Source organism: Prionailurus viverrinus, chromosome C1 (assembly GCF_022837055.1).
Source record: "Prionailurus viverrinus isolate Anna chromosome C1, UM_Priviv_1.0, whole genome shotgun sequence".
Classification (NCBI taxonomy): Eukaryota; Metazoa; Chordata; class Mammalia; order Carnivora; family Felidae; genus Prionailurus; species Prionailurus viverrinus.
The window spans coordinates 182,494,384-182,521,920 of NC_062568.1; the positions used below are offsets into that span (position 1 = coordinate 182,494,384).

The 27,537-nt window shown below is 38.3% G+C and overlaps 1 protein-coding gene across 16 annotated transcripts in view; it reads left to right on the forward strand.

The window, feature by feature from the left end:
* Positions 1–27,537, forward strand: part of SCMH1 (Scm polycomb group protein homolog 1) — a 187,452-nt gene that overhangs the window by 35,121 nt on the left and 124,794 nt on the right. For 9 of the 16 annotated variants that reach the window (XM_047869812.1, XM_047869809.1, XM_047869811.1 and 6 more), the window contains 3 exons: positions 4,742–4,822; positions 21,983–22,051; positions 22,512–22,535. In XM_047869812.1, coding sequence (XP_047725768.1) covers positions 4,798–4,822; positions 21,983–22,051; positions 22,512–22,535 — 118 coding nt within the window. In that variant the 5' untranslated portion in view covers positions 4,742–4,797. Of the gene's footprint in view, positions 1–4,741; positions 4,823–13,044; positions 13,175–21,982; positions 22,052–22,511; positions 22,536–27,537 lie in introns of those variants that run through there. The other 7 variants (XM_047869817.1, XM_047869819.1, XM_047869814.1 and 4 more) reach the window with 6 other exon arrangements.

Consider the following 27,537-nt stretch of genomic DNA (forward strand, 5'->3'; position numbering starts at 1 on the left):
TAGTATATTCATAACATTGTTTTTCCCACAAGGCCATTTTTAGTGCATAATTTTTACAAAGTGCAAGGTTTTAGGAATGCATATTGTATAAAAATGCCTAGAGTTAAGTCTGTGGATCACAGTCATAAAACCTTTAAAAGCCACTGCACTTAGGTAGCTCCGTCCTGTGCTACCAGTACTTCCTTACGCTTGCGTAGTACTTGACTGTTTGCCAAGCCTCAATACGTATATACGGCCTATGATAAGTAAACCAGGGAAGGGACTGACTTTTTGTTAGTTTTAAATACAACAAGCAAGCATAATGGAACCAAAAAGAGCATGGACTTTCATATTAGACAGTCTTTAATTTTAGCCTTTCCATTTAGTAGCTGTGTGACCTTGGATGTCTTACTTAATCTCGGTTAACTTCAGAACCTCAGTTTTGTTTGTTTGTTTGGTTTTTGTTTTCGTGTTGTTTTTTTGTTTTGTTTTGTTTTTGAGCTAAATGGGAAATAACAGAATTGTTGGGTTATTTAAATCAAGTAATGAAGGTAAAAGTGCTTGGGGCAGCATGGATGAACTTCTCAAAACAAAGTGTTGAGTGGAAGGAAGTGGACATGAAAGGGGGCATGGGATATAGTAGTATTCGTATGAAGTTCAAAGCAGGCCAAACTAATCTACAATGACAGAAGTCAAGACAATTTCCTCTTGGGTGGAGTGGTGACTTGGGAGAGGACACGAAGGACTGCCTCTTTGGGTGCCAGTAACAAGGTCTTTCTTGATTGGGAGACACACTGTAGAAGCTCACTGAGCTTCATACTTAGGATTTATGTACTTTTCAGTATCCATATTATACTTCAATAAAAAGTCATTTTTGAAGTGCTTAGCACAGAGCCCAGCACATAGTTGATTCCCTTCTCTTATTATAGTTCCCTAAGTTAACAATGTGAATGTCTATTTAACAAAACAAAATGTCGTTTTGTTAAATAGTGGAAAAAAGGTTACTCTTTTCCTTGTAACCTTTCAGTTTCTTTGTTCTGCCTTGGTTCTCTGTCTCCTGATTCCAGTCTTATCCCTAGACGTGATTAATAAATAAATACGATGGTAATCCCAATGGGTGCAGCTGAAGGAGTTTAGGTCAGTCAGATAAGATGAAATTGAACATCTGACTGTGGTGATTTAGGAGGAAATCAGGAATATGAATTTTTTTTAATGTTTATTTATTTATTTTGAGGGAAAGAGAGACAGAGCAAGCAGGGGAGCGACAGAGAGAAAGGAAGAGAGAGAATCCCAAGCAGGCTCCCCCAAAGCGGGGCTCGATCTCATGAACTGTGAGATCATGACCTGAGCGGTAATTAAGAGTTGGATGCTTAACTAACTGAGCCACCCAGGCACCTCAGGAATATGAATTTTGATATGATGTTATTCTCTGATCATTACTTGATGTTTTGCTTTTTAAGTGGAGATTAAACAGGCTTTTTTTCTGATTTGTATAATATAATTTTGCCTGACATCAGATCAACTTCATTATTGGGTTTTTTTCATAGCGGAACATTGTACAATTATTCTTTTACTTCTGGCACTTCTAATACAAGCCAATTATAGTATAGCAGGCTTTGAAATAGTCATTATCGCACCCTGTACACCTTGCATATTTTGCTTGGGTACTTATCACTGAAAGAGAAGCATACTTACTGTTTTTACCTTACTGTTTTGTACTACAAGTGTAGAAATAGGACTTATATATTTGGAAATTTATGCAAGATCCTGTTACAGAAAACTTAGAATTGTTGAAAATTCAATTTAAAAAACGCCAAGTTATTTTTTCTAATATAGGCAATGTGTGGGATATAAAATATCTCTGCCCTTAGGGAGGGTAGTAGATTCCTGTAGGAGAGTTTTGTGAGATGGACAGAAAATGAATTTGTCTACATTTGCTTTTGGTCTTTTGGATGTCATTGGTTTTGGAGAAAAGGCTTCTGACGGAGATACTAGCAAGACCCTCTAATCCAGAGAGCTGTGGCGATGTTTGTACGGATGCCGATGGAGCTAGAGGCAGGAACCTGATGGACAAAAAGTGAGGGAGGTGGAGAAGGATCCCCTAGTTATCAGATACTTACTTATATCCGTTCATTAAAATAGATAATGCCATTCAACCCTCAGAAACCCCTTGGCATAGACACTATAATTTCCACATTAGAGGTGCAGAAATTGTGGCTCAGAGACATGTAGCAACTTGTCCCAAGTTTGCAAAGCTGGTGACAAAGTTGTTATTCAAACCCAAAGCTCATCTGTACCACGTGCTGTATATAGATAGTAAGGTTATCCAAAGAGAGGATGTGTTTATCAGAAGATAGCTTGGAAACCTGCAAAATGGGAGGTCATAAAGAAAGTTGATGGCTGGTTGCATCTAAGATTACCCAGGAAAAGGAATGCTATGACTTAATTTCTTAATTTCTTTTAAGTCTCTGTGAAGCTTTTTGTGTTCCTCTTGTGAGATGGTTGAATGGGACTGTCAAACCTTGATGCAGATCCACCTGTTACCTGTTTCTTTTTTCTTCTTTCTTCCTCCCCCCCCCATCTTTGTGGTAAAATATATGTAACATAAAATTTACCATTGTAACCATTTTAAGGCATTAAGTATATTTACAATGTTGTGTAGCCTTCACTACTGTCTCCAGAACTTCTTGATCATCCCAGGCAGAAACTCTGTACCCATTAAATTGTAACTCACCATTCCCTCCTCTGCCCTGCCCCTGTTCTTCTGTTCTATGTTGCATCTCTGTGAATTTGCCTAGTTAACAAGTATAAGTGGAATCATACAATATTTGTGCTTTTGCAGTTTGGCTTATTTCACTTAGAATAATGTTTTCAGGATGTGTCTATGTTGTAGCAAGTGTCAGATTTTATTCCTTTTTATGGCTGAGTAATACTCCATTGTGTATTTATTTGTATATTGTGTATTTAAATGTATACATTTATTTATCCATTTATTTACTGATGGATACTTGGATTGTTCCTATCCTTTGGCTATCGTGAATGATATTTCTCTAAACATTAGTGTGCAAGTATTTGTTTTAGTCCCTGCTTTCGGTTCTTTTGGACAGTACCCAGGAGTGGGGTTGCTGGATCATATGGTAATTTTATGTTTATCCTTTTGAGATTTTTCACAGCATCTACATCACTTTTCATTCCTAGGAGCAGTTCACAAGGGTTCTAATTTCCCCATATCTTGGCAACACTTGTTATTTTTCTTTTCTTTTTTTCCTTTATGATAACCACCTGAATGGGTGTGAAGTGGTATCTCATTGTGTTGTTGATTCGCATTATTATTGATTAATGATGCCGAGTATCTTTTCAAGTGCTTATTGGCAGTCTGTAGAGCTAAATGGAGAAATGTCTATTCAAGTCCCTTGCCTGTTTTTGTTTTTTTTTTTTAATTTTTTTTTCTTCTTTTCAACGTTTTTATTTATTTTTGGGACAGAGAGAAACAGAGCATGAACGGGGGAGGGGCAGAGAGAGAGGGAGACACAGAATCGGAAACAGGCTCCAGGCTCCGAGCCATCAGCCCAGAGCCTGACGCGGGGCTCGAACTCACGGACCGCGAGATCGTGACCTGACTGAAGTTGGACGCTTAACCGACTGCGCCACCCAGGCGCCCCTCTTGCCTGTTTTTTAATTGGGTTGTTTGAGGGCTTTTTGTTGTGGAATTATAGGAGTTCTTTATATACTCTAGATGTTAATCCCTTATTGGATATATAATTTGCCAGTATTTTCTCCCATTCTGTAGGTTGTCTCTCACTCTCACAACAGTATCTTCTGATGCGCAAATGTTTTTCATTTTGATGAAATCTAATTTGTCTGTTTTTCTTTCATTGCCTGTGGTTTATGTATTATATCCAAGAATCATTGTCAAACCCAGTGTCATGATGATTTTCCCTTCTGTTCTAAGAGTTTTTTAATCTTAGCTCTTGTATTTAGGTCTTTGATGCATTTTGAGTTTATTTTTTTTATACACTATAAGGTATCCAGTTTTCCCAGCATCATTTGTTGAAAAGAATATCCTTTCCCCATTAAATGGTTTTGGCACTTTTCTCAAAAAATCATTTGACCATATATATCAGAGTTTGTTTCTCGGCCCTTTATTCTATTCCATTGATCTGTATGTCTGTCCTTACGCCAATACCACACTGATTACTCTAGCTTTGTAGTAAGTTTTGAAATAAAGAAATGTGAATCTTCCAACTTTATTCTTCATTTTCAAAACCGTTTCAGCTATTTGTGGTCCTTTGAAATTCCATGTGATTTTGAGAGGGATTGCATTTAGTCTGTAAATCACTTTCGGTAGTATTGTCATCTTAACAATGTTAGTCTTTCAATTCATGAAAGAATTCCATTTATTTATTTATTTTTTAATTTCTGTCAGCAGTGTTTTATAGTTTCCAGCCTACAATATTTTACTCCTCGTGACCGTTATATTTCTCACAGTAAATTAATAAGTTAGCATTCTAATTTACCTACTCATCGTTTAATGACCTATAGAACTGCCCTCAAGAATCTATTCTGTTTTTAACAGAATCTGTGTTCTGAACCCACAAAACTTAGGGAAGGGTCTTGATAATTGAAAACCTATCCAAATTGCTGTCCTTGGAAGCCCTGTCTGGTTGTCCAGCCTGTTGGTTTCCTCTGATAAAAATCTAATTTCACTGCATGTCTTCTACAGTAGTTTACATTTCTAATTTTTTCTATCTTTTGCTTCTAGATTTCTCCATCTCACTAAGGAGGAACAGTTTCCTATTTGATATAGCTGATGGTACCATGCAAAAATCAGATCTTCGGAAAGGTCAGAACCTGTATTTATACATAACGGAAATAGTTTCACTCTGTTAGGCTGTATATGAATGTATGTGTCACAAAAAGCAATTAGAGGGAATAAAAGAATCCCACCGTTTCTTGCCAACTTATCCTACGATTTTAATAAGTCTTGTGTGTCATTTATACAACTCTTTATAGTTTGCAAAGTACTCTTCACAGAATTGTCTTAACACAGTCTTTACAGTAATCTTGTGAAGTAGGTACTGTCGCTATTCCTGTTTTATGGAAACAGTGAGGCATTTAAACAAAGGGACCTATTCAAAATCTTGTTACTATGTGCTGGAAGAGTCAGTCTTAGATCTTTTGCCTTTAAATCTCATTCTTCTCACTACATTACAAGTTCATGATCAGTGTCAGAATTTAGAAGCCATGTAAGTGTGGAAAGTGTATGAACATTGGAAATTATGTAAAAGTCTGTGAAAAAAGTTAGAACCCTTTTATGGAGGTAAAATACCATTAATAAGTCAGATCTTGATATTGAATGTCTAACATAATCTTTGAGATGATACCATTGCCTTAGAATGGCAGATGAGGCTCTTTGTTTGCTGTTTGCCTGCTTTTCTGTTCTTATCCCACTTCATCCCTGTAGCCTACCCTACCCTTTTCCGTCTGTAACAAGCTGCTGGCTCTTGTCCAAACACACTGTCCATTTCCATGCCTTAGTACCTTTGTACTATATTCCCTTTGCCTAAAATGCCTATTCATCTTCCTTCGGCCAATCCTAGCTCAACTTCATCTCTGTGAAGCTTTCCTCAATTCCCCAAGCAAAGTTAATCATTCCTTTCTGTTTTCCCAGAGCATTTTGTATATCAAATCTCTATTAGAGCGAAAGTCATGTTGTGTTATGATTATGTAATTGAATCGCTATCTATCCTACTAATCTGTGAGTTCTTTGTGAGCATAGGCTAGGACTTCTTTGTCTTTGTGTCCTTAACACCCCACATCACTCCTAGGCTTAGATACATTTTCTTTAAAGAATAGCTCTTCTTAAAGGATCTGTGCATTAGTCTAAGTGGGAGACTGACCACATACAAATACTTACAAGCTTATAAATAAGTATAGTACATGCTTGAAGTAGAACAGAGAGATGATCACAGGCAGAATTATTTAGGGAAGGATTCCTCTATATCAGAGATTGACAAACTGTGGCTCATAGGTCCAGTCCTGTCTGCTGCCTATTTTTGTAAATAAAGGTTTTTTGGAACATAAGCCTTTCCATTGTTCATTGTTAATGTGTTATCTATGGCTGCTTTCATGCTACAGTGGCAGAGTTGAGAAGCTGCAACAGAAACTATATGTCCCATAAAACTGAAATTATTTACTCTCTGGCCCTTTACAGAAGAAATTTTCCAAACCCTGCTCTTAGAGATGGGTTTTGAATAGAGGTTTGAAAAGAAAAGGAACATAAATTGGTGAAGCATGAGTGTGTATCATAATTTAATGAAAACAGGCTGTAGTTGGGGCACCTGGGTGGCTCAGTCATTTAAGCAACCGACTCTTGATTTCAGCTCAGGGCATGATCTCACAGTTTCTGAGGTTGAGCCCCACCCCACCACATCAGGGCTGTGTGCTGAGAGCATGGAGCCTGCTTGGAATTCTTTCTCTCCCTCTCTTTTTGCTTCTCCCCTGCTCGTGCATGCATGCGTGTATGCATGCTCTCTCCTAATCTCTCTCAAAATAAAGAAATAAACATTAAAAAAAAAACAAAACCAACAGGCTATAGTAGTAGGTATGCTAAGTGAGAAATTCCTCTTTAATCCAGTTCATCAGGGAGAGCTATGTTGAAGAGATGAAATGTCAAGAATGCTTTGGATTGATTAAGAGGGAACCTAGAAAACCAGTAGAAAGAAATTGCCAAGTAAATGTTCTGTGTCTGTAGTAAGAGGGTTTCATAATTAGTGGCAGGGCAGGAGTTTGCTGATGACACAGAAGGAGGAGGCAGCAATGCAAATTTACATTGATAAGTGTCTTCGATGACCAAGTACTGGTCTAAATGCCTTTATGTGTGTCCTGTTTAATTCTTCCAGCACCTATATCAGCTTATTGCTGTAATTGTCTTTATTTTGCAGATGAGGAAACAAAAGTACAGGGGGTTTAGTTACTTGGCCAATGTTATACAGCTAGTAAGTGATAGAACCAAATCTGAATCCAGACAAGATTGCTGCAGAATCTTCAAAACAGAAGAGAGACATCTAGGGATATTTGGTAAAAAATACCCTTGAGCTTGCAGTAAGGTAATTAATCTGAATAATTAGGAGGTATGCTAACCCTTCATGGTAAAGAGAAAATAAACCATAGAGGAGTGATGTCAGAAGGCAGAGTGTCCAATCAGAACAATATACTGTGGATTAGGTCGAATGGGAGAGAACAGGAGCAGATAGATACATTATACAGTGAGACATGTCATATAGCTAGTCATTGAATTTCATCTTGATGAGACCATAAAGCAGTTAACTTTCCCTGCATGCTTGAAAGCTGCCCCCAAGTGCCTAAAGGGCAGGCATACTCAATTGAAGTAGAGATTAGCAGTGATTTTCAAGGAGGTAGGTGACATTTCAACAATCCCCCCCCCCCCCCCCACACACACACCCAGTACATTTTTAGAGTCCATGGAGGTGTCACATCAAACACATGTCATTCTCTCTCTTTCTGTCTTGTTCCCCTAAGGGACTTGTTCCTGTCTAACTCCCTACCACTGCTGTGATAAACATTTACCCCCCATGGACCACTTCTTTTTAATGTATGTATGTATTAAAGTTATATATATACACTGTGAAAAATTTGGCAACAGAAGTATACCGAATGAAAAGGGAAAGTTTTCCTCCCATTACTCTCTTGCTCTTTTGAGAGACCTCTTTTAAAAGTTCAGCTGTAGATAAAACTCCCATTACTAATGAAAGTATGCTGGGATTCCCTCGTGGTTATTGAGATAGAAAAAATACCGAGAATCACTTTCCTAAGGCCAAGATCCACAGCCAAGAATGGAAGGAACTTCCTGGGAAGATATGGCATCTTCATCAATGGAGGCATAAGCAGAGTTTTGGTAGGGATGTTAAGAAGAAGATTCAGGCACTGGATAGGGTTGGTGGAATTGGAGGCAGGACAGGAGGAGGCATTGAACTAAATGGGTTTTACTATTCCTTCCAAACCTGTAATTCTATAGTATACCATCTGACTGATTACCAAGCACAAAGGAAAAGACTCCATTGTGACTGGCCTGGATGACATGGATGGAATACAAAGTAATATACGAGAAAATCCAATGTATAAAGTCCCGAATTTATAGAACAAGTTACTTTGCAGTAAAACACTGAGCTTATTTTAATAAAGATTTCTTTTAACTAGCCATCTTGGTGTGCTTAAAGTAGACTTCATTTTTTACAGAAAATTCCATTTACACTAAATTTTCAAGACTGTATTTACTATGTAAAGGAAAAGCGGCACACGGTGTTCATTATTTCAAAGAAAAGAGATATTTCAGGTTATCTGCCTGGTTTTAAGTTGTGGTGGATGTGGAGGAACTAATTGGGCTGTTCCCTTGCTGCTGTTACTGCCCGTAGACTTACAATGGCATAAAACTTAAAAGCGACCTTACAGATCCTGAGTCAAGTTCAGCCTCTTTATTTGTCAATTGAGGAAAGTAAAAACCAGAGATGATGTGTTACTGACTCAGTCTCATGATAGCCTAGCTGAACTTGACTCTCAAAGATTAGAGATAAGTTATGTAAACTGCCTGCCATGGTGCCAGTATGTGGTAGATGAAGAAGCAGAAAGGAAGGAAGATGATGGTGATATTTCTTGGGCCCCATGTCACACTTCTGTAAGGCTTCCGAGAGAAAGTTGGTATTGTGGAGATACAGCCATAGCTATAGATACAGGTACAGATATACAGACACATATACCATCTATGCTACGAACTTAAAGTTGTACAGTGTTGAGATGATGAAATCAGGAGGTCCATAACCCCTTAAATTGTAGGACCTTAGATTTCGAAAGGCCTTTTAAGGTTACCTAGTCTAATCTCCTTCTTTCTTTTCATGATGTAATATCTCCACTAAGAGGTTATCTTACCTTTGCTTCCATTCCCTCAATGATGGCAGATTCATACCTTACCTTCCCCAGAATTCACCCGGTGGTTGGATACCTCTGACTGCCAGAAAGTTCTTTCTGGTAATGAGCTGAAGCCTGTCTCCCTGTAGCTTCCACCCACCAGTCCTAGTTCTGTCCCTTGGGGTAATGTTGAACAGGTAGAGCAAATTTCATCTCTCCTCTACATGAGGACATGGCAGGTATTTGCAAACAGCTCTCCTGTTTCCTTTGAGTCTTCTCTTCTCCTAGTTAAACCTCGACAGTTTCTTAAACTTTTAGTATCCTTGTTGCTTTCCTTTGAATAAAGTTGTGTGCCTGTGTCGCATTCAGAGTATAGGATCTAGATGTGAACATAAAACTCTACCTCCAAAGTGTTCTGACTGGCAGAGTAGATCATCCAGGATTGTTACCACCTTCTTTCCGGATATGATGGGAATGACCATGGTGGTGGTGGTGCGTTACTTATTTCATGACCTCAGATCCATTTATGTCTGCCAGGAAGTATGATGTAGCACCACTGGTACCACTAAACTTCTTCCCTGATCGAGAAACATGAGCCAGAAGCTTTGTAGAAAGAATTAACCTCTCTTATGCTCTGGATCACACCTCTGGAAAGGGTACACATTGTACACAGTTGTAGTCTACTGGGAGTGCCTGCAAGACAGGGGGAGTTACGGCTTCTCTGCATTTTCATTAGCCATTCATTGCCAACTGCTTTGCTTGTTAAAGGAAATACTGATGTTCTCTGGGGTTCTTCTCTCTGTGTGCACGTGCAGAAACATATAATTGCTACGGAGGGAGTGGGGGCAGGGATGATTGCCAAGGAGAGATCTGTTACATCTTCTTTGTTCACATCTGCTGCATGCACAAGACAGGATTTATTGCTGTCTTTGAAAAAGGGATTGCCTAGTTTGCTTCCCCTTCCCCCTCCTCTGGCAGATCATCCCAGAGGGATATTACCATCTCTTCACACTTATCTCGGAACAGAGTAAAAGTAAATGAAGGAGAGCTGGAGGCAGAGAATCAGCTAAAAGGCCCTAGGAATAGTTGCTAATAAGAGAGAGTGGCTAATCAATGGTACCTCCCAGCCTAGTCCCTTGTCTGTCTCCTGCCTCCTGTGGGTTGTCCTCCATGACCACAGTGGGGCAGGTGTTCCGCTCCCAGCTTTTCCTTTTTGATCTCTATGCAATCAGCATAGGATTGCAGTTTATTAAAATCACAACTGCCATCTAACATTGAAAGAGTTCTGTCTTGTCTTAATGGGTTTTCAGAAGTACATCTGATGCTTCTTTTTTCTATTTTCCAGTTTCTATTTCTGAGAGAAGCATCCCTCCTTTACTGCTCTCCTCTTCCCTTCCTCCCCACTCTCTCTGTCTCTGTCTCTCTGTCTCTCTCTCTCTCATTGATATGTACATGTACTTGCATTACTTCTTTTGTGTTTTCCAAGCTCTATGAATATTTAAAACATGGTACCTATGGACATCCTCCATTTAATCTAGTTTTGCCTCATTGAATCCCAGACTATGTTTAATATTAATTCAGTGTTCAGATCAAGCTAATAAGCATCAGTGCTTCAATTTTTACTGTAGTAAAGTGGGTAGAATATCTAAGTTGGGTTATTTTATGTTAGAAGCATTGTAAGGTTTCTTTCTTATGAATATTTTTCTCTTTTTATTTGTTTTTTTTTTTTTGCAGAGGGTCAGTGTAGTTAAGAGCATAGTTTGAGTTCAGATCCTGGCTTTTCTACTGATTATAACCTTTTAGAAAGTTACTCAACCTCTCTGGGTATTATTTCCTCATTAGTGAAAAAGGGGTGTCATACTGGGGAGGAGGAGGATTTAAGAAGATGGTTTTATTGAAGTGATTAGCACAACATCTGGAATATAGTAAACACTTAAAAATAGCTATATAATGTTAATCATTATTATTGCTATTGTTAGTATATAAGTGATAATTTATAACTAAATTTTTTTTCTTAATATAACATATGAAGAATTTCTTCTACTTTTTCTTGCTTCAGGGGATGGCCTATTATGATTACTTTGTGAAAGGAAGTTTCCACAGCCTTGTAGATTTTTCTACCACATATTATTTTTCTCTCAAGAATTTCTAGAAACACCAGAATCTTTACAGCCTCTGGATATTGCATTATCCAGTATAGTCACTGCTGGCCACATGTGTCTATTTAAATTTAATAAAAACTACAAACAAAAATGCAACTCTTCAGTCACGCTGGCCACATTTCAAGTGCTGAAGAGCCACATGTGGCTAACGGCTACCCGTTAGATGGCACAGAACATACCTGGCATCACAGAAAGTCCTATAGGACAGCACTGCTTCATGTCACTGGTCGATGCTCTTGTGCTCTTTCTCGGAAATCAGAGAGGATATGTTTTCTAGGATATTGTACAAACTACTCTCTTAATGTTTCAGGACTCCAGACATGCATTTCTGAGGATTCAGTTTATTCTTCTTATCCCAGCCTCTTAGTGTCATTAGTCTTTTGGAATAAATATAAGCACTTTCACTTCCCCCAAGAAGATTGCATTACAATAATGTTTAAAGGTTGCATTCGATAGTAAGAGGAACCAAAGGGAGAAGAGGCAAAGTAGAAGCGATTCTAGCGAATATTCACTAGAGTCGTTACTCAAAAATGGAGTATTCGAATCCTTAGAGGGCTAACTAGTAATGGGAGGCTCTAATGTCCTGTGTCCTTTGTAATAAGCACATTGTATTAATCAGGATCTCAGTTTTCCCTCTGAGAAAGGTAGCAAACAGCACATTTTTCCTTAATAATCCTTGTTATCTGTATTACGTGCTTTTGAAACCATTTTTTCACTAGTTCTTCACAACAACCTTGTAAAGCAAGTAGCATTGGGATTGTCATCCCTATTTTACTGATAAGAAAACTGAGGCTCAGTACAGTTAAGTTATTGCCTAAAGTCTTTAAGGGAAAATAGTCTCTAAGGGAAAATAGAGTTGACATTCAAAATAGGATAGGGACCCATTCAAAATAGGATAGGGTGGCTCAGTCAGTTGAGCATCTGACTCTTGATGTTGGCTCAGGTCTTGATCTCGGGGTTGTGAGTTCAGGACCCACATTGGGCTCCATGCTGGGCATGGAGCCTACTTTAAAAACAACAACAACAACAAGACAAACAAACAAAAAAACCAGGATAAAATTTTGACTTCCAATTTGATATTTTCGGTTTCATTTTGTTTTGCTTTGTTTTACTACCAATCAGACTGTAGTAAAAGAGAGAGTGAAGATTCTTTAGAGCAACTTGGAAACTGAGTAGGGTTGCAGGAGGTAGGTACCCTAAAAGAATCGTTACAGCTTCATTTGTCCTATGACCATGTATATTAGTCTGCTCAGATTTTATAACAAAATACCCCTGGCTGGGTGAGTTAAACAGTAGAAATTTATTTTCTCACAGTCTGAGTCTGGAAGTCCAAGATCAAGATGCTAGCAGGGTTTGTTTCTGGTCAGGCCTCTCCTCAGCTTACAGACAGGCACTTTTTTGGCCATGTCCTCACCTAGACTTTTTCTGTGTATGTGTTTGTGGAGACAGAGAGGGTGAGGTTGAGGGAGAGGGAGAGAGATATATCTGGTGTCTTGTCCTTGTCTTATAAGGACACCAATCCTTTCAAATTAGGGCCCTACCCTTATGATCTCATGTAACCTTAGTTACCTCCTTGAGAGTCCTGTCTCCAAATACAGCCACACTGGGGATTAGGACTTTAACATATGAATTTAGAGGGAACACATTCAGTCCATAGTACCATGTTAATGGAGTTTTAGTATCTTTTAGTTTTTGGCTTAACCTGGTTAGTTGGAAATTACATTTATATGCAGTATTTGCTTGGGACCAAATATAGCAAATATCTGTATTCTTTATTTCTGTGAATATTGAGGCTTAGTTAAATTAAACCTGTGGTACTTACTATAAGGTACTATCCAATGCTGAGTTATTTTAATAAGCAAAAAAAGGTATATCTAAATGTCCTACTTTTTAAGTAATGTAGTCAATTTGGTAATACTTAAGTCTCATGGTTTAAGGGGTAATAAGTGTCCTCCTTCCTCCCACCCCCATTCTACAGATGGAGAAATTAACATACAGAGAAACTGACTTGTCAGAGGTCAGAGTAAGGTATTGGTGGATCCAGGGATAAATCCCAAACTTCTTAACTCCTTGACCAGTTTTAAGTCCATTGACTATGCAGCCTAGTGGTAAGTATCTTGTTACCCTATTCTGGAGGCATGAGGGATTAAGATCTTTAGCAAAGGCTGACTTTAAGGAACTCCTCATTACTAACTATGTCATTCATTATCCATTTCTTTTAGCCATAATGTCTTTTTTGCCATTTTGTCACCAATTTTTTAGTTTGTGGAAGGAATTGGAAGTTTTGCTTTTTAAATACTTGAAGATATTTCTGTAACAGTTCAGCCACACTATAGATTATTATTAAGAAAAGAAAGAAAAACTTATTATTTAATGAATTTTTTCTCTATGTTAGGCACCATGCTAGACACTTTGTTTAGCATTTAAATATTATTTAAATGTTGGGGCACTTGGGTGGCTCAGTTGGTTGAGTGTCTGACTCCTGATTTAGGCTCAGGTCATGATCCCTTGAGCCCCATGTCAGGCTCCACTCTGAGCATGGAGCCTGCTTAAGATTCTCTTTCTCTCTTTCTCTCACCCTCTTCCCCTCTTTCTCGCTCACGCACTCTCTCTCTCAAATAAAAAAATAAGTATTATTTACATGTCTTATTGAAACTTAGAGCCATTTCTAGAGGGTATGTGTTCTTGCCATTTTTAATAGTGATTTTTAAGTCTATTTATTTTTGAGAGAGAGAGAGAGAGAGAACGAGTGCGAGAGAGAGGAAGAGAGAGGGTCCCAAGCAGGCTCCGCACTGTCAGTGCAGCGCCCAATGTGGGGCTCAAAGTCACAAACTGTGAGATCAGGACCTGAGCCAAAACCAAGAGTTAGATGCTCAATCAGCTGAGCCATCCAGGTGCCACAGTAGTGATATTTTTAATAGTATTAGTTGACTTGAATAGAAGAACATTTCATAAATTTCAGAGTTTAGATTCTAAATGAAGTTTTAGCTTTGTAGAAACTGAGAATCTTATCAGGAATCTTTAAAGGTAAAATCTCTATGTTAAGCATAGTTTTCTAGTGTATTATGTCTTATCCTTTTTTCATCCTTTGTTTGGGATTTCCTGAGGTGGGATGATTTGTCTGAGATGAAGTTAAGCTTGCTCTTCCACTTGACACTAAAATCATGTCCAATTTAGTTTCTCTAAAGCCTTTTCTTCCGTCTCTACATCTGAAATTGTTTGGATTCTCTTAATTACTAGGGAGGTTGAACAACTAAGCCATGTGAGAAGCAAGAGTGTAATGAGCCTCCAGAGCCAACGTCCCATAGACAATTAGTGTATCCTCTCCTCTGCCCCTCACCTCTACTTCTCTTCCCACTGGGTTCTTCTTTCTTATTCTGCTTTCTCCATTATAGTAAAATAGATAGGCATTGACATTGACCACTTTTTACTTTTCTTGTCATACCCCCTAACATACCTTCTGCTCCAGCCACATTGAAATACAAGTTGCCCAACATGGCACTGTCCAATAGAAATACAATGCAAATCACACACAGAATTGTAAATTTTCTAGTAACCACACTGAAAAAGGTAAGGAAGAAATAGGGGGATTTAATTTTAATAATACATTTTATTTAACCGAATATATTTCCAACACTATTTTGACATGTAACCAATATAAAAATACATAAGGAGCTATTCTGCATTCCTTTTTTCATACTCAGTCTTCAGAATCTGGTATATGTTTTACAGTTATAGCACATCTCAACTCAGACACTAAGTTTTGTCAGAAGTGATTGATTTGTATTTAGAGTTCAACAATTTTCAACTGAAAAAGTAGATTCTCATATCCAGCTTTGTTCCAAATGTACTTTAAAAGTTTTCCCCATAACTGTACTGAATGTCAGTTATGAATTTATATTAATAAAAAAGTTAAAACAAAATTAAATATTCACTTTCTTAGTCACACTTGCCAGAATTCAGGTGCTACATATGGCTAGTGGCTACCATACTAGAGCAGGTCTAACATAGTGGTTTATGGCATCATTTCTCTCTTTATATTATTCCCCCTCTGTGATATACTTTTCTTATTACTCTATCCCCAAGACTCAATTCCTTTTCTATTAAAGTCTTAATTTCTCCCCAGACAAAACTGTCTCCTCCCTTCTCTGAGCCCCCATTTACTTTTAATGCAGCATCTATAATACTTTATCACATTTACTTCTGTATCTTTCTCCCTCTTTTAGACTAAAGGGAGAGTACCTTGTTATTTTTTGAATCCCCCATTACCTAGCACAAAGCTGGAACCTGTGTGTAGTCAAAGAATTTTTGTTTAAAGACTAGATTAATATCATTTCAATCTGGAAATAAAAAAGGCTTTAGAGGGTTATTTTGAAAATAGCAAGTTGGAAATGGAATTTAAATGTCAAATTGAGCAAGATTTAATAGGGAGCAATCCACTGTGTTTTAAGCCTGTGACATTGTATTCACTCACTTGTTTCATGGACTTAGACACATGAGATATAAAGAAGAATGAGACATAATTTATACTGGTAAATAGTTCATAGTCAGGATATATAGGTGCACATGCACACACACACACACACACACACACACACACACACAAGTTATGTGTGCACACGAGTTATGGACACGTTTCTGTCTCAGCCCCCATAATAGTGTTTGTTGCTTATTGAAATAGAACCCCAGGGTTGAATAAGATCTTAGAAGTTTATGTAATTAATCCCTTTTCCAACCCATAAATTCCTTCTCAGCTTGGAAAAGTTTCAGCATCTTTGGTGATAGGTGGTCATCCAGGCTTTCTGCTTATTTAGGAAATGAATAACCCATCCTCTGCAGGATAGTTCTCATTGCCAAGAAGATGTCTCATTCTGACATCTGCTCCCCTGCAATGAATGCTATTTCAAATGCCTCCTGTCAAAAGATCACATTTTGTGAAACCTTTGGAATAGAATGTAAACTTCATGAGAAGCAGGAGTTTTTCTCTGTTTTGTCCAATGAGGTATCTTCAGTGCCCAGAGTAGTACCTGACAAACAGCAGATTATAAATGTTTACTGAATAAATACATCTATATAAATAGGATTCAGGACATTAATTCAGTTTGGTTTTTCATTTGTGAACTATTATTACTGCATATTTGTCATTGCTGTTGCCTAACCAGCCCTTCTACTCCATGGCACTGTTAAACTTTCTGAGTCCCAGATTCTTACTCTTCACCTATAGATACATATTGGTAATACCCAAGATGACATATAATAAAACTGCCTGGCCCTGGGCTTGGTATATGGTAGTGATAGGTGTTAGTTGAATCTGAAATGAAATCAGTATGGCAACTTCTGAGCCTTCTGACATCCCAAAATGCAAGTTCATGTTTTTAATTAATTGAATTTTAAAAATTGTGATAAAAGATATATAACTTAAAATTTACCACTTTAACCATTTTTAAGTATACAGTTTAGTGGCATTGAATACATTCACATTGCTGTGCAACCATTTCCACCATCCATCTCCGGAACTTTTCTCATCTTGCAACACTGAAACGGAAAGTGTACTCGGTAAATGATAGCAAGTACATTTTTAATATTAGCCTAGGTATTCAAATAATACATCTGTAGTGGAAGAAAACTCCAAAATCAATATATAAGTGACTTTTATCTACACTATTAGAAGATCTGTTTTTAATTATTTCTTATTTAACATGAATAATTGATAGATAATCTAACTATAGTGGATTCTGTATATGTGTCAAAATTGTTTTGATGAAAGCTTGCCTTTAAATATTCGTGGAGCCGCCTGGGTGGCTCAGTCGGTTGAGCAAACTTTTTCTTTTTTCTTTTCTTTTCTTTTCTTTTCTTTTCTTTTCTCTTCTCTTCTCTTCTCTTCTCTTTTCTTTTTTTTTCTTTTTTTTAGTGTTTGCTGTGTGTTAAGCCCCAGGAATAATGACTGGGTTAGCAGTGTTTACCTCTAACACCTGGAACAGGCATAGAAGTAGGAGGTGGAAATAGTGCTGTGCTTAGGGATGCTGCCAGAAACATATTAGAAAGTAACATTACTCCTGGACCATGATGAATAAATAGGAATCTCCCAAATAGAGAAGGGACGGAAAGTCCAGGCACATGTGACATGTTTATTATGGAGACAGTTTAGGTTTTGACCTTTGAAGACTTAAAAGATAGTGAGATGTTTTGTCTAATCTTAGAATTAAGATACATAAATATAAGTATTTTAGAAACTGAATGCTAAAGTGTGGATTGGAAAGGAGTGAGGTCACACACAGGAATGAAGTAGCTGTTTCTGTTGGTCAAGGTGAGAGAGAATGAAATCTTAAACACAGAATAGGAGCAGAGGAGACAGTCATTTTGAAGGTAGAATGGACAGATTTTGATAACTGGTTAGATTTGGAGGATAAGAGAGAGCAGACAGTTAAAGAGGACTCCAGGTTTCTGATTTATTACTAACTGGGAGAAGGACTATGGGAGAAGAAATATACAGCCTGAGGAGAGAGAATAAAATAAAACCGTCTATTTAAATATAGTAGCTACATATCATAATGTGTTTTGAAACATGGCCATTAATCTGGTAACCAGTTTCTGTTTTTATGTGTGGAATTCTATCAGGCTGCATTCTGTTCATTTAAGAATTGATACAGGGATGTGGGGCGCCTGGGTGGCTCAGTCGGTTGAGCATTTATCTGTGTTCGGCTCAAGTCATGATCTCGTGGTTCAAGAGTTCAAGCCCTGGGTTGGGCTCTGTGCTGACAGCTGGGAGCCTGGAGCCTGCTTCAGATTCTGTGTCTCCCTCTCTCTCCGCCCTTCCCCCACTCATGCTCTGTCTTCGTCTCTCTCAAAAGTAAATAGATAAATACTTAAAAAAAAAAAGAATTGATACAGGGATGGTGACCTTGTCCACTGGGTAATTTATGGTGATGCTTAAAATAAAATTTAAGCAATTTGTAATGAATGTGGTCGCTGTCTCCTTTTCTTTTTTGGGCACTGCTTTCCCAGTTCTGCTTGTTTGTGCCAGCAGTTTCAAATATTTCTTCTCAGAAGTTCCTTTTCCATTGTTGTGGAACCTTATTTCGATGCCTTTCTGCCCAGCTAAATTTGTTAATTATTTTGTTCATTTTACTTCATCATTGGGTCTGGCTTTTGTTTTTTTCTCTGTATTAGAGTATTTTCCCCCTAACTTGTATTGGTTGATTTTGAATTGTTTTATTAGTTTTATTAGTGATCTTACAGCCTGGTTTCAATTTATTGTAGCTTCCTGAGTCCATTTTGTGTATGCTGGTAGCTCATCTTTACTTAAGTGATATGATATTGAAAACTTGTACATAAATGGAATATGTACTGTATATTTAATTTTTGAGAATATATTATTTCTAACTATAAAAAATAATTTAAAAATAATTGTGAAAAATTTCAAACACAAATTCAGTTATGATACCCTAAATCTTTTGTCTCTTGTCAGCAGTTTTTTAGCCTAATCAGGTTTATAATCTTTATTTATGATTTAGAGAACAAACATGGCAGGTACTAGAAAGACAGGGGACATCCAACCATGAGAGAAGGCAAACACTTGGGGTGGGACACTCGCCAGTGTGACTGGAGTGTAATGGAAAAGAGAAAAGTCATGGGGCGCCTGGGTGGCTCAGTCAGTTAAGGGTCCAACTCTTGATTTTGGCTCAGGTCATGATCTCATGGTTCATAGGATGGAGCCTCAGGTAGGGCTCTGCGCTGAGCATGGAGCCTGCCTGGGATTCTCTGCTTCCCTCTCTCTTTGCCCCTCCCCTGCTAATGTGCTCTCTTGCTCTCTCTCTCCTGCCCTCCCTCCCTCAAAATAAATAAGTTTACTTTAAAAAAGTTGGAGGGGGGTATCATATGGGACAAGATCAGAGACATGGCAGCAGCTGAACCCTGCATATCTGTGCAAGGCATCCTTAATTCAGTGGGAAGCCATTTATCCTTAAGCAGATGAATGACATGATCTTTTTTGTGTTTTCAAATGCTCACTCTGACCTCTGTATGGTGAGTAAGTTGGAGTAGGGCAAGAGGGGAAGCAGGGCTTCCAGTCAACAGGCTATCCTAATGGCCCAGGTAAGAAGGACAGTGACTGGAAGTAGAGCGTGAGCAGTGGGATGAGTGGTGGATGAGTTGGGGACATGGTCCAGCAGAACTTACTGAGTGGATGTGAGTGTAAAGGAAATAGAAGCATCAAGGATAACTTCAGGGATTTTTGGCTTGAACAGCTCGGTGTTGGAGATGCCATTTACTGGTTTGGGAAAGACAAGAAGAGGACAGATTGTCTTCCCCAAACCAGTAAATGGCATCTCCATCACATATGATTTCATTCATATGTGGAATTTAAGAAACAAAACAAATGAGCAAAGGGGGGACAAAAAGAGAGAGAGGCAAACCAAGAAACAGACTCTTAACTACAGGCAACAGACTGATGGTTACCAGAGGGGAGGTGGGGGGATGAACTAAATAGCCATTGGGATTAAGGAGTGCAGTTGTGCGATGAGCACTGGGTGATGGATGGAACTGTTGAATCACTATATTGTACACCTGAAACTAATATTACACTGTATGTCAACTAACTGGAATTTAAATCAAAACTTAAAAAAAAAAAAAAAGAGGAACAGGTTGACAAGAGGTGGCATTCTGTTTTAGCCATGTTAAGTTTCAAATGTCTGATTTGATAACTGTGTAGAGATTATATGTAAGTGTGGAATTCCAAGAGGAGGCCAATGCTAGAAATATGAATTTGGGGGTGATCTCAGTGGAAGGGTAGACAGAAGAACCCTGTTTGAATGAGGAGATAATTGTGAAGAAGTGAGGAGGCAATGGCTATAGATAACTCTTAAAATACATTTTCCTGAGAAATAGAAGGCAAGAGGGATATACATGGGATTAAGAGAGGGTTGGAGAGGGGGTATTTGTTTTGTGTGTTGATGTTTGATAGGAGATTATGGGGCAGTAAGGATGCGGATGCAAATGGCCTATTAGAAAGGAAATACTTGCAAAGTCCTTGAGAGGATGAGAGGAAATGGGATGGGGAGCAAAACTGGAGAGTTGCCTTTTGATAAAAACAGACACTTCATCCACAGCAATAGAAGAGCAGTCAGAAAGAATGATGAATGAGTAGATTCATTCATTCACCAAACACTAACTGAGCACCTGCTACTATACTGTGGATGGGAGATGTACCACTAAACATGATGGACTCTGTACCTTCCTGAGTGGCATATTGAAGGTTCCTGTCCCTTATTTCTGTTTTCTCAATGAACCGTAAATTAACATCATACCTAAGAGTGAGGGAGAGGGAGAGAATATTTGGAGTATGAGGAGAAAAATAAATGAAAAAAAATTTTGGAAGGTGGAAAAGCAAACACAGTAGGGAAATGCGGTATGATTTCTAGACCATGTTAAATAGCGTTTGAAAATTATGGTCATGAGTTTAAAGTGAGACCAGTAAGCTTGCATTTGGTTTTCGTCAGCACTTGTGAGCTGTTGGGGTAGGCATGGTATAGGTGGATAAGTGGCTTTAACCAGAGTTAAGACTGAGGCTTTATTAGGTAAATTTGGCAAAAAAGAGGTAGGAGGGAGTTAAGAGTGTTTGTCAGCGAGTGATTTAAATGAGAGACCCTGGAATCTGAGCTGGGTAAGAAGAGAAGTAAAAACATGATGGGTAATTGATGGTGAGAAAGTGGTAGAGTCAGTAGATTTAATCTAAATTTTCAAACAAGGAAAATGTATTTCCATTATGTAAGTAACTTATCTTTATGAAAAAAATTGAAAATACATGAGATTAGAAAGTCGGGGTAGGGGGAATAGGACACTACCTAAAGATAACCAGATGTTTATATTTGCTGTGTTTGCGTCTTATTTTTTTTTTCTTTTTTCTAGTGATAACTTTTTAGGGTTGTATCAGTTTGCTAGGGCTGCAAGGATTACATACAGACCTGGTGATTTAAACAGAAATTTATTTTCTCGGGGCACCTGGGTGGCTCAGTTGGTTAAGTGTCCAACTCCGATCTCAGCTCAGGTCATGATCTCATGGTTCATGAGCTCCAGCCCTGCATCGGGCTCTGTGCAGATGGTGCGGAGCCTGCTTGGGATTCTGTCTCTCCCTTGCTCTCTGCCCCTCCCCCACTTGCTCTCTTTCTCTCTCTCTCTCTCTCTCTCTCTCTCTCTCTCTGAAAATAAATAAATAAACTTTAGAAAAAAGAAACTTATTTTCTCATGATTCTGGAGGCTGGAAGTCAGAGATCAAGATCTGAGGCCTCTCTCCTTGGCTTTTAGATGCCCATCTCTGTCTTCACATACTCTTTCCTCTGTCCCCGTATGTGTCCAAATTTCCTCTTATAATAAGGACACCAGTCTCGTTGGATTAGGGCTCACCCTAATGACCTCATTTTAATGTAGTTACTTCTTTATAGACCCTATCTCCAAATACAGTCACATTAGAATGGGCAGGGGGGGACACACAATTCAGCCCAGAGCAAGGGCGTTCTTTGTTTTCAGTTTTTTACATAATTTCGATTATTCCATGAATATAATTTTTGCTCTGATATTTTACCAGACAACATCATAAACTTAAACAGTTTCCTATTTTGTTGTGTAGCCTTTGTAAAAATTTAAAGCTGCAAAATCCGTTGTCAACTGATAAATGTATTGTAGTATCTTAATCAGTCTTCTGTTCTGAGCATTTACGTATCCTCCCTCCCTTTTTGTTGTTATAAACAATACTAAAGCTTTTTAAATAAAACCGTTTTTCTGTATCTTGGGTTGTTTCCTTAGAATACAATCTCAGAAGTGGATTACTTTATCAAAAACTATTGATGCCTGCTGTTAAATTAGAGAAGTATTGAATCTTGCATTTTCTTTTCATATGACTGTTTTCTCTCCTCCTGCAGTGATAGACTGGAATGATGTTAGGAAACACAAGTATGGTCACCTTTCCGAGTCTGCATCCCAATATCAAGGTAAGAAAAAAACCCCTCTGTTTAGCATGGAAAAATTTAATTTGACATCTCTTCTCATAAAACCTTTGTTCTGAGAGGTCTGAGGTATAAAGAACTCACTGATGGATGCACAAGCAAATATTTTAGTTTGTAGAGGTATCTGTTAGAAGCGGTATGTTTTGTTTTGAACTGGAAGTCAGGAGACTTTCACTCTGAGTACAGATAATCTTGAAGTAGCCTCACAGCTTCAAGCCCGGTTGGCCTGTCCGCATCTCCAGTGTTTAAGAGTTTAGGCTTAGGAGTGAGGCAGAATTAGGTGGTATATCCCACAACTACTAGTAACACACTCAGTACCTTTTAAAAGGAGAGGGTTGGGTTACACAAACTCTCAAGCCTTCATTTTACCCCAGAACTTCACCTTTCTTTCATTTTGGTATGTTTGTCCTGATGACTTACGCTGTAACATTTTTTTCTTTAATAGAAGCTACTGACATCCTGGAACTAGGTAAGATTTCTTTCTTGTATTTCTGTTAAATATAGGTAATAACCAAACCAGAGATTAGAGTGTGACTAGGAACAGAATGCCGTGTTGTCTGTCCCATGGCCCCGTGTGTCCTGTGCTCATCTGCCTCAGCAGCCCGTATAGCCAGTCCTGTCAGCTGTCTGGCCCAGCCATCCTTATCAGGAGGTGCAGACCAAGCCAACAGGGTGGGGGGGGGGGGGGGGGGCGGGGGGGGGGGGTAATTACACCGAGTACAAGGAGGAACAGGGGCTGATCCAAACTGGAAGCTACTCTTAATTCAGTGAATCCAGAACAAAAACAAACCCCCACTCTCCATCAGTCAGAATTTGCTGGGATTTCCCCAAAAGAAATTATTCATGAGATGTAGCAAACTGAAATTAAACCTAAAGATTTTGTAAAATCTTTAACTAAATGCAATCTGAAATATTAATGATTCAAATAACAAGAGTCAGACTGCTAACTGCATTCGGTTTTCATCCCTACAGAGTGTATGTACCTCAGGACTAGGATTTGAGAAGTAATGCTGATGTTAATATTTCTTAATCAGCCTTCAGGGTTTCTACATAAACGTCAGTCTTAACTTCTTCTTTAAAATCTTTCTATATGTTACACAAATATTGATATCCTAATGGCTTTATCAGTTTTTGTTCAAATGTTTTTATATATTATGTTCTGTGACTTCATGTGTTCACCTCTGTTATTATCACTGTCTTTTTGCTCCCTCTTGCCTTTTCTTCCCAAAACATTACTTTTACTGCCCACTGACAAAGAAGGTAACGTAGAAGAGTAGAATGCTAGACTAGGAGTCAGAGCTCCTGGGTTCTTTGAAAGCCAGCCGGGCTTAAAAACTTTGTGATGCTGATCCTCAGTTTTCTGGCTTGGAAAATGGGGATAATAATCCCATTCTGCCTACTTCACAAGGTTGTTAAGAAGATTACAAGAGCTAATGGATGTGAAAACATCTTAAAACCTCTCAAGTACTTTTCAACTTTTGAGGATTGTTATTTTCATTCTGTTGCGGGACCATCCTTAGACATTATTCTAAGTCAAATCTTGGAACATTCTTTGAAGTGGAGTGTTCTCTGAATGTGAGCTGAAGAAGTGAAGGAATTGAAATGATGGAGGTAAAGGGCCTAGCACTTAATAAACAATAAATGATAGTCACTTTTTAATGACTTAAAACTTACCTCAAGCTTTCTAAGGCACTAGCGTATGATAGAAAAATCATGGACGTATGAATCAGACAGGCCTTGGTTCAAATTTCTGTTGCCCACTCACAAATTTAGTGATTTGGGGAAAATTACTTAATCTTTTGAGTCTATTTCCTCATCTTTAAAATGGGAACAAAACCTACTTTTCAGGTTATGAAGAATTTGGGAGATATTGAACATGGTGTAGGCAGACAGAAGATACTCTGTGAGAGCTGTTGCTGGTTTTGGTTTTGTTGCTAATATGAATGATAACAATTACATATAGTTCAGTAACAAGTTAAGGTATGTTGTGAACAGTCCATTTTGTTGATAGGGAATTGGAAAAAGTGGATACTCAGTTTAACACAAAGTATGTACAAGAAGTGATGTTAAATTTTGGAAGTATATTCTTTCTGTGTGAGGAGTAAAGGCTGTGATAACATAGCACCAGCATAGCCAGGCACAGCCTCTGATGAGTTAATCCTGCATATTTCATTTTGCCCATCAAGCATAGAGAGCAGCCCCAAATATCAAATTGAAATGAAATTCAGGGGGTGCCTGGGTGGCTCAGTTGGTTAAGTGTCCAACTTCCAACTTCAGCTCAGGTCATGATCTCACGGTGCCTGGGTTCGAGCCCCGTGTTGGGATCTGTGCTGACAGCTCAAAGCCTGGAGTCTGCTTCGGATTCTGTCTCCCTGTCTGTCTGCCCCTCCCCTGCTTGTTCTCTGTGTCTCTCTCTAAATGAATAAACAAAAAAAAAAAAATTTTTTTTTTTTTTTAAAGAAATGAGATTCAGTAGATTTTTAGAATCTGAGTTTGGAAGAGGCTTTAAAATAATCTAACTTGGCCCAGCATTTCAAAATTCGACGTTTTGAATGTCTTATAAAATGCCTTGTCTTGAACTTTTCAACGTTGCCGGGGACTTACAGCCACCTCAGAAACTCACTCCATAGTCAGACAGTTTTATTTATTGGGCCAAAATCTGTTTCTTTGTCAATTCTATCAGTCATACTTTGAACTTTTAGGGCAATATGGAATAATTTAGCCAGTTTTTCACTGACCAGCTTCCAGTTATTAGAAAGCAGCTATAGGGACTGCCTACTCACTGCCACTCTTACCGTCCTAGTTGAAGCACTATGATCTCATATAGATTATTAGAATAGCTTCCTAACTAGTCTTCCTGCCTCCAGCCCTGCACTCCTCCAGTCCATCCTTCACACTACACACAGAATGACTCCTGCCCCAGAGCCTTTAGTGCTTCTTTTTCTCATTAATGTGCTTGAGGAGGCTCTCTGATACCTGCACACTGCTTTTATCTAAAACCTCCTTTCTAAACTACCTTTTGTTTGTGTTTAACTCTACCCGGTAGCCATACCAAAATATTCCATTTTTAGAAGTGGTTTTTCTTACTTCTGGGCCTTTATGCATGTTTTTCTTTCAGTCTGAAACAAAAGATTCTAAAAACAAAGAATTTTCTCTCTTCTTGACTGACTTCCTGCTTATCCTTTTACACCTTAACTTAGAAGCGTAGAGGTTACTTCCCCTGGGAATCCTTCCGCAAGCCCTCCTATAGCAGCCTCCTTGGCCAAGCATAGCACTTACCACACTTTATGTAGTTGGCTGTCTAGCCTGTGGCCTTACTAAATAAAGCTCCATGAGGGCAAGAACTGTGTTTGATCACGGTGGTTTCTCCGGCACCTGGCACAATGCTTTGATACACACGATAAATACTTGTTGGATTGGTGGATGGATGGCACATTGGCTCTAAGACTTGGCTTTCTTCTTCAAGCTGAGTGTCAGTGTTCCTTCAGCCACTCCTCAGGTGACATGGTTTTGTGTCCCCTTGCCACTTAGGCCACCATTTAGACTTTGGTTTGTTCTATCTCAACGTCTAACTCCCAGAACTAAATGTGAACACCACCGGTGTGATTGTATTGGTCCAGAAAAGAGAAGCACTGGTGCTCACTCCCTTCTTCTTTTCACCCCTCACTTTTCATTCACTACACTTCTGTGGAGCCTGAGTTCAGTTTCAGGCACTGTGGTAAACGGTGAAGATTAAAAATAATAGTAAGAAAGATACCCGCTGTCTGTAAATAGCTTGCATAAATAATGATGATGATATGATGTGAAGATATGAAAATAAAGGTATGAACAGGATGTTGTAGGAGCTGGGAAATGGTGGGATTTGTTCTGAGAAATTGGAAGAGTCAGAAATCCTTTTTTTTTTTTTTTGACTTGGTGTTTTATCTTTAGATGATTCATTAAAAAATATCAAGCTACTGATCTGAAAGGCCCATGGACAATATTTTGAGAATGAGCCACTGTGTATCTCATAAACTTAAGCTTTGTACATTTTCTGATAACAGGGTTTTATTAGCACTGCATATGCCACAACTTATTACTCATTTGAAAGTGCCAAGAAAACATGGTTGAGGGTATGCCTTATTAAAAATTAAAATTGGTTAAATTGGTTTTGAAATTACATGAAACAAAATGCTCCTCGTCTTGGAATAGACTGACTGATGAGGGGAACAGAAGGCAGAGTCCAGAGATAGGTCTAAATGTATATAAGAAATTAACATGTGATCACAGTGACATTTCCAATCAGCAGGGAGAAGGTGATTTATTCAAAAATGGTGGTGAGCACATTTATTGAATAAAAGGTGAGAAGGAAAGCTTCATTTTTGCCTTATTTGTCTCACAGAATAAATTCGAAATAGATCATTTAAATGTAAAAAAATAATTAAACCTGAGAAATACTAGAAGAACACATGGGTTAATATCTCTTGTAATACTGAAGAAAGCATGACATGAAAGCCAGGAAGTCATAAAAGACAAGATAGAGGAATTTAAGGGCAAATCCTAGCAGACTGAGACAAATGTCTACAACATATATGACAGGCAAAGGACTAACATCCTTAATCTACATAGAACTCTTAGAATCTGAGAAAACAAAAGAATACCTCAGTGAAAAATGACAAAAATAAAATACAAATGGACTAATAAGCCTAAAAATATCTTCAACTTTATTAGTCATCAAAGAATTGCATATAAAATATAATAGTCTTTTGCTTTTTCACTTGTAAGATTTAACAAAAGTATAGAGGTTGTTAAAGCGGTTTTAGCAAGGACGTAAGAAACATATTCTCATGCACTGTTGGTGGGAATTATATTATATCAAAATATAAAGTATGCCTGTTCTTTGTCCATTCATCCCACTCTTAGGAATTTGCCCTAAAGTGATCATCTTAAAAGTGTTAAAAGATACGTGCACAAAGATACTCATCAAAAATTAGAAAACACTTACGTAACCACCAAGAGTATTTAACAAATACTGTTGTTAATGTATATAAATTATGGCACATATAAACAGCGGAACAGTTTTCAGACAGTAATCTTGGAGTCGAATCTAAAGACTGTGATTGTCTGTATCTCTCTTAGGAATTTGGGTTCCACACTTCAGGTGGAATGAAATAGAGTTCTTGTAGAGAAGTGCTGTCAGAATAGTAGCCACCACGAATGGAGGTGCCTCATGGTCAAATTAGCAGCATTGACATTTAATGATATATATAATCTCTCTCATATATTATGTCCAGGACCAATGGGTGGAAGTTAGAAGGAGTCACACTTTGGCCGACTATGTAGTTCAAAGTCTATCTGTTTGTACTATTGAATAATAACTGAATAAGAAGTTTCTCATCGTTGCAAGTGTTCCAGCAGGGGCTGGAGGGAGCTTCAGGTCTCAACTTTTATATCACCCCATCAAGATGCCTTTCTTGACCATCCTGCCTGAA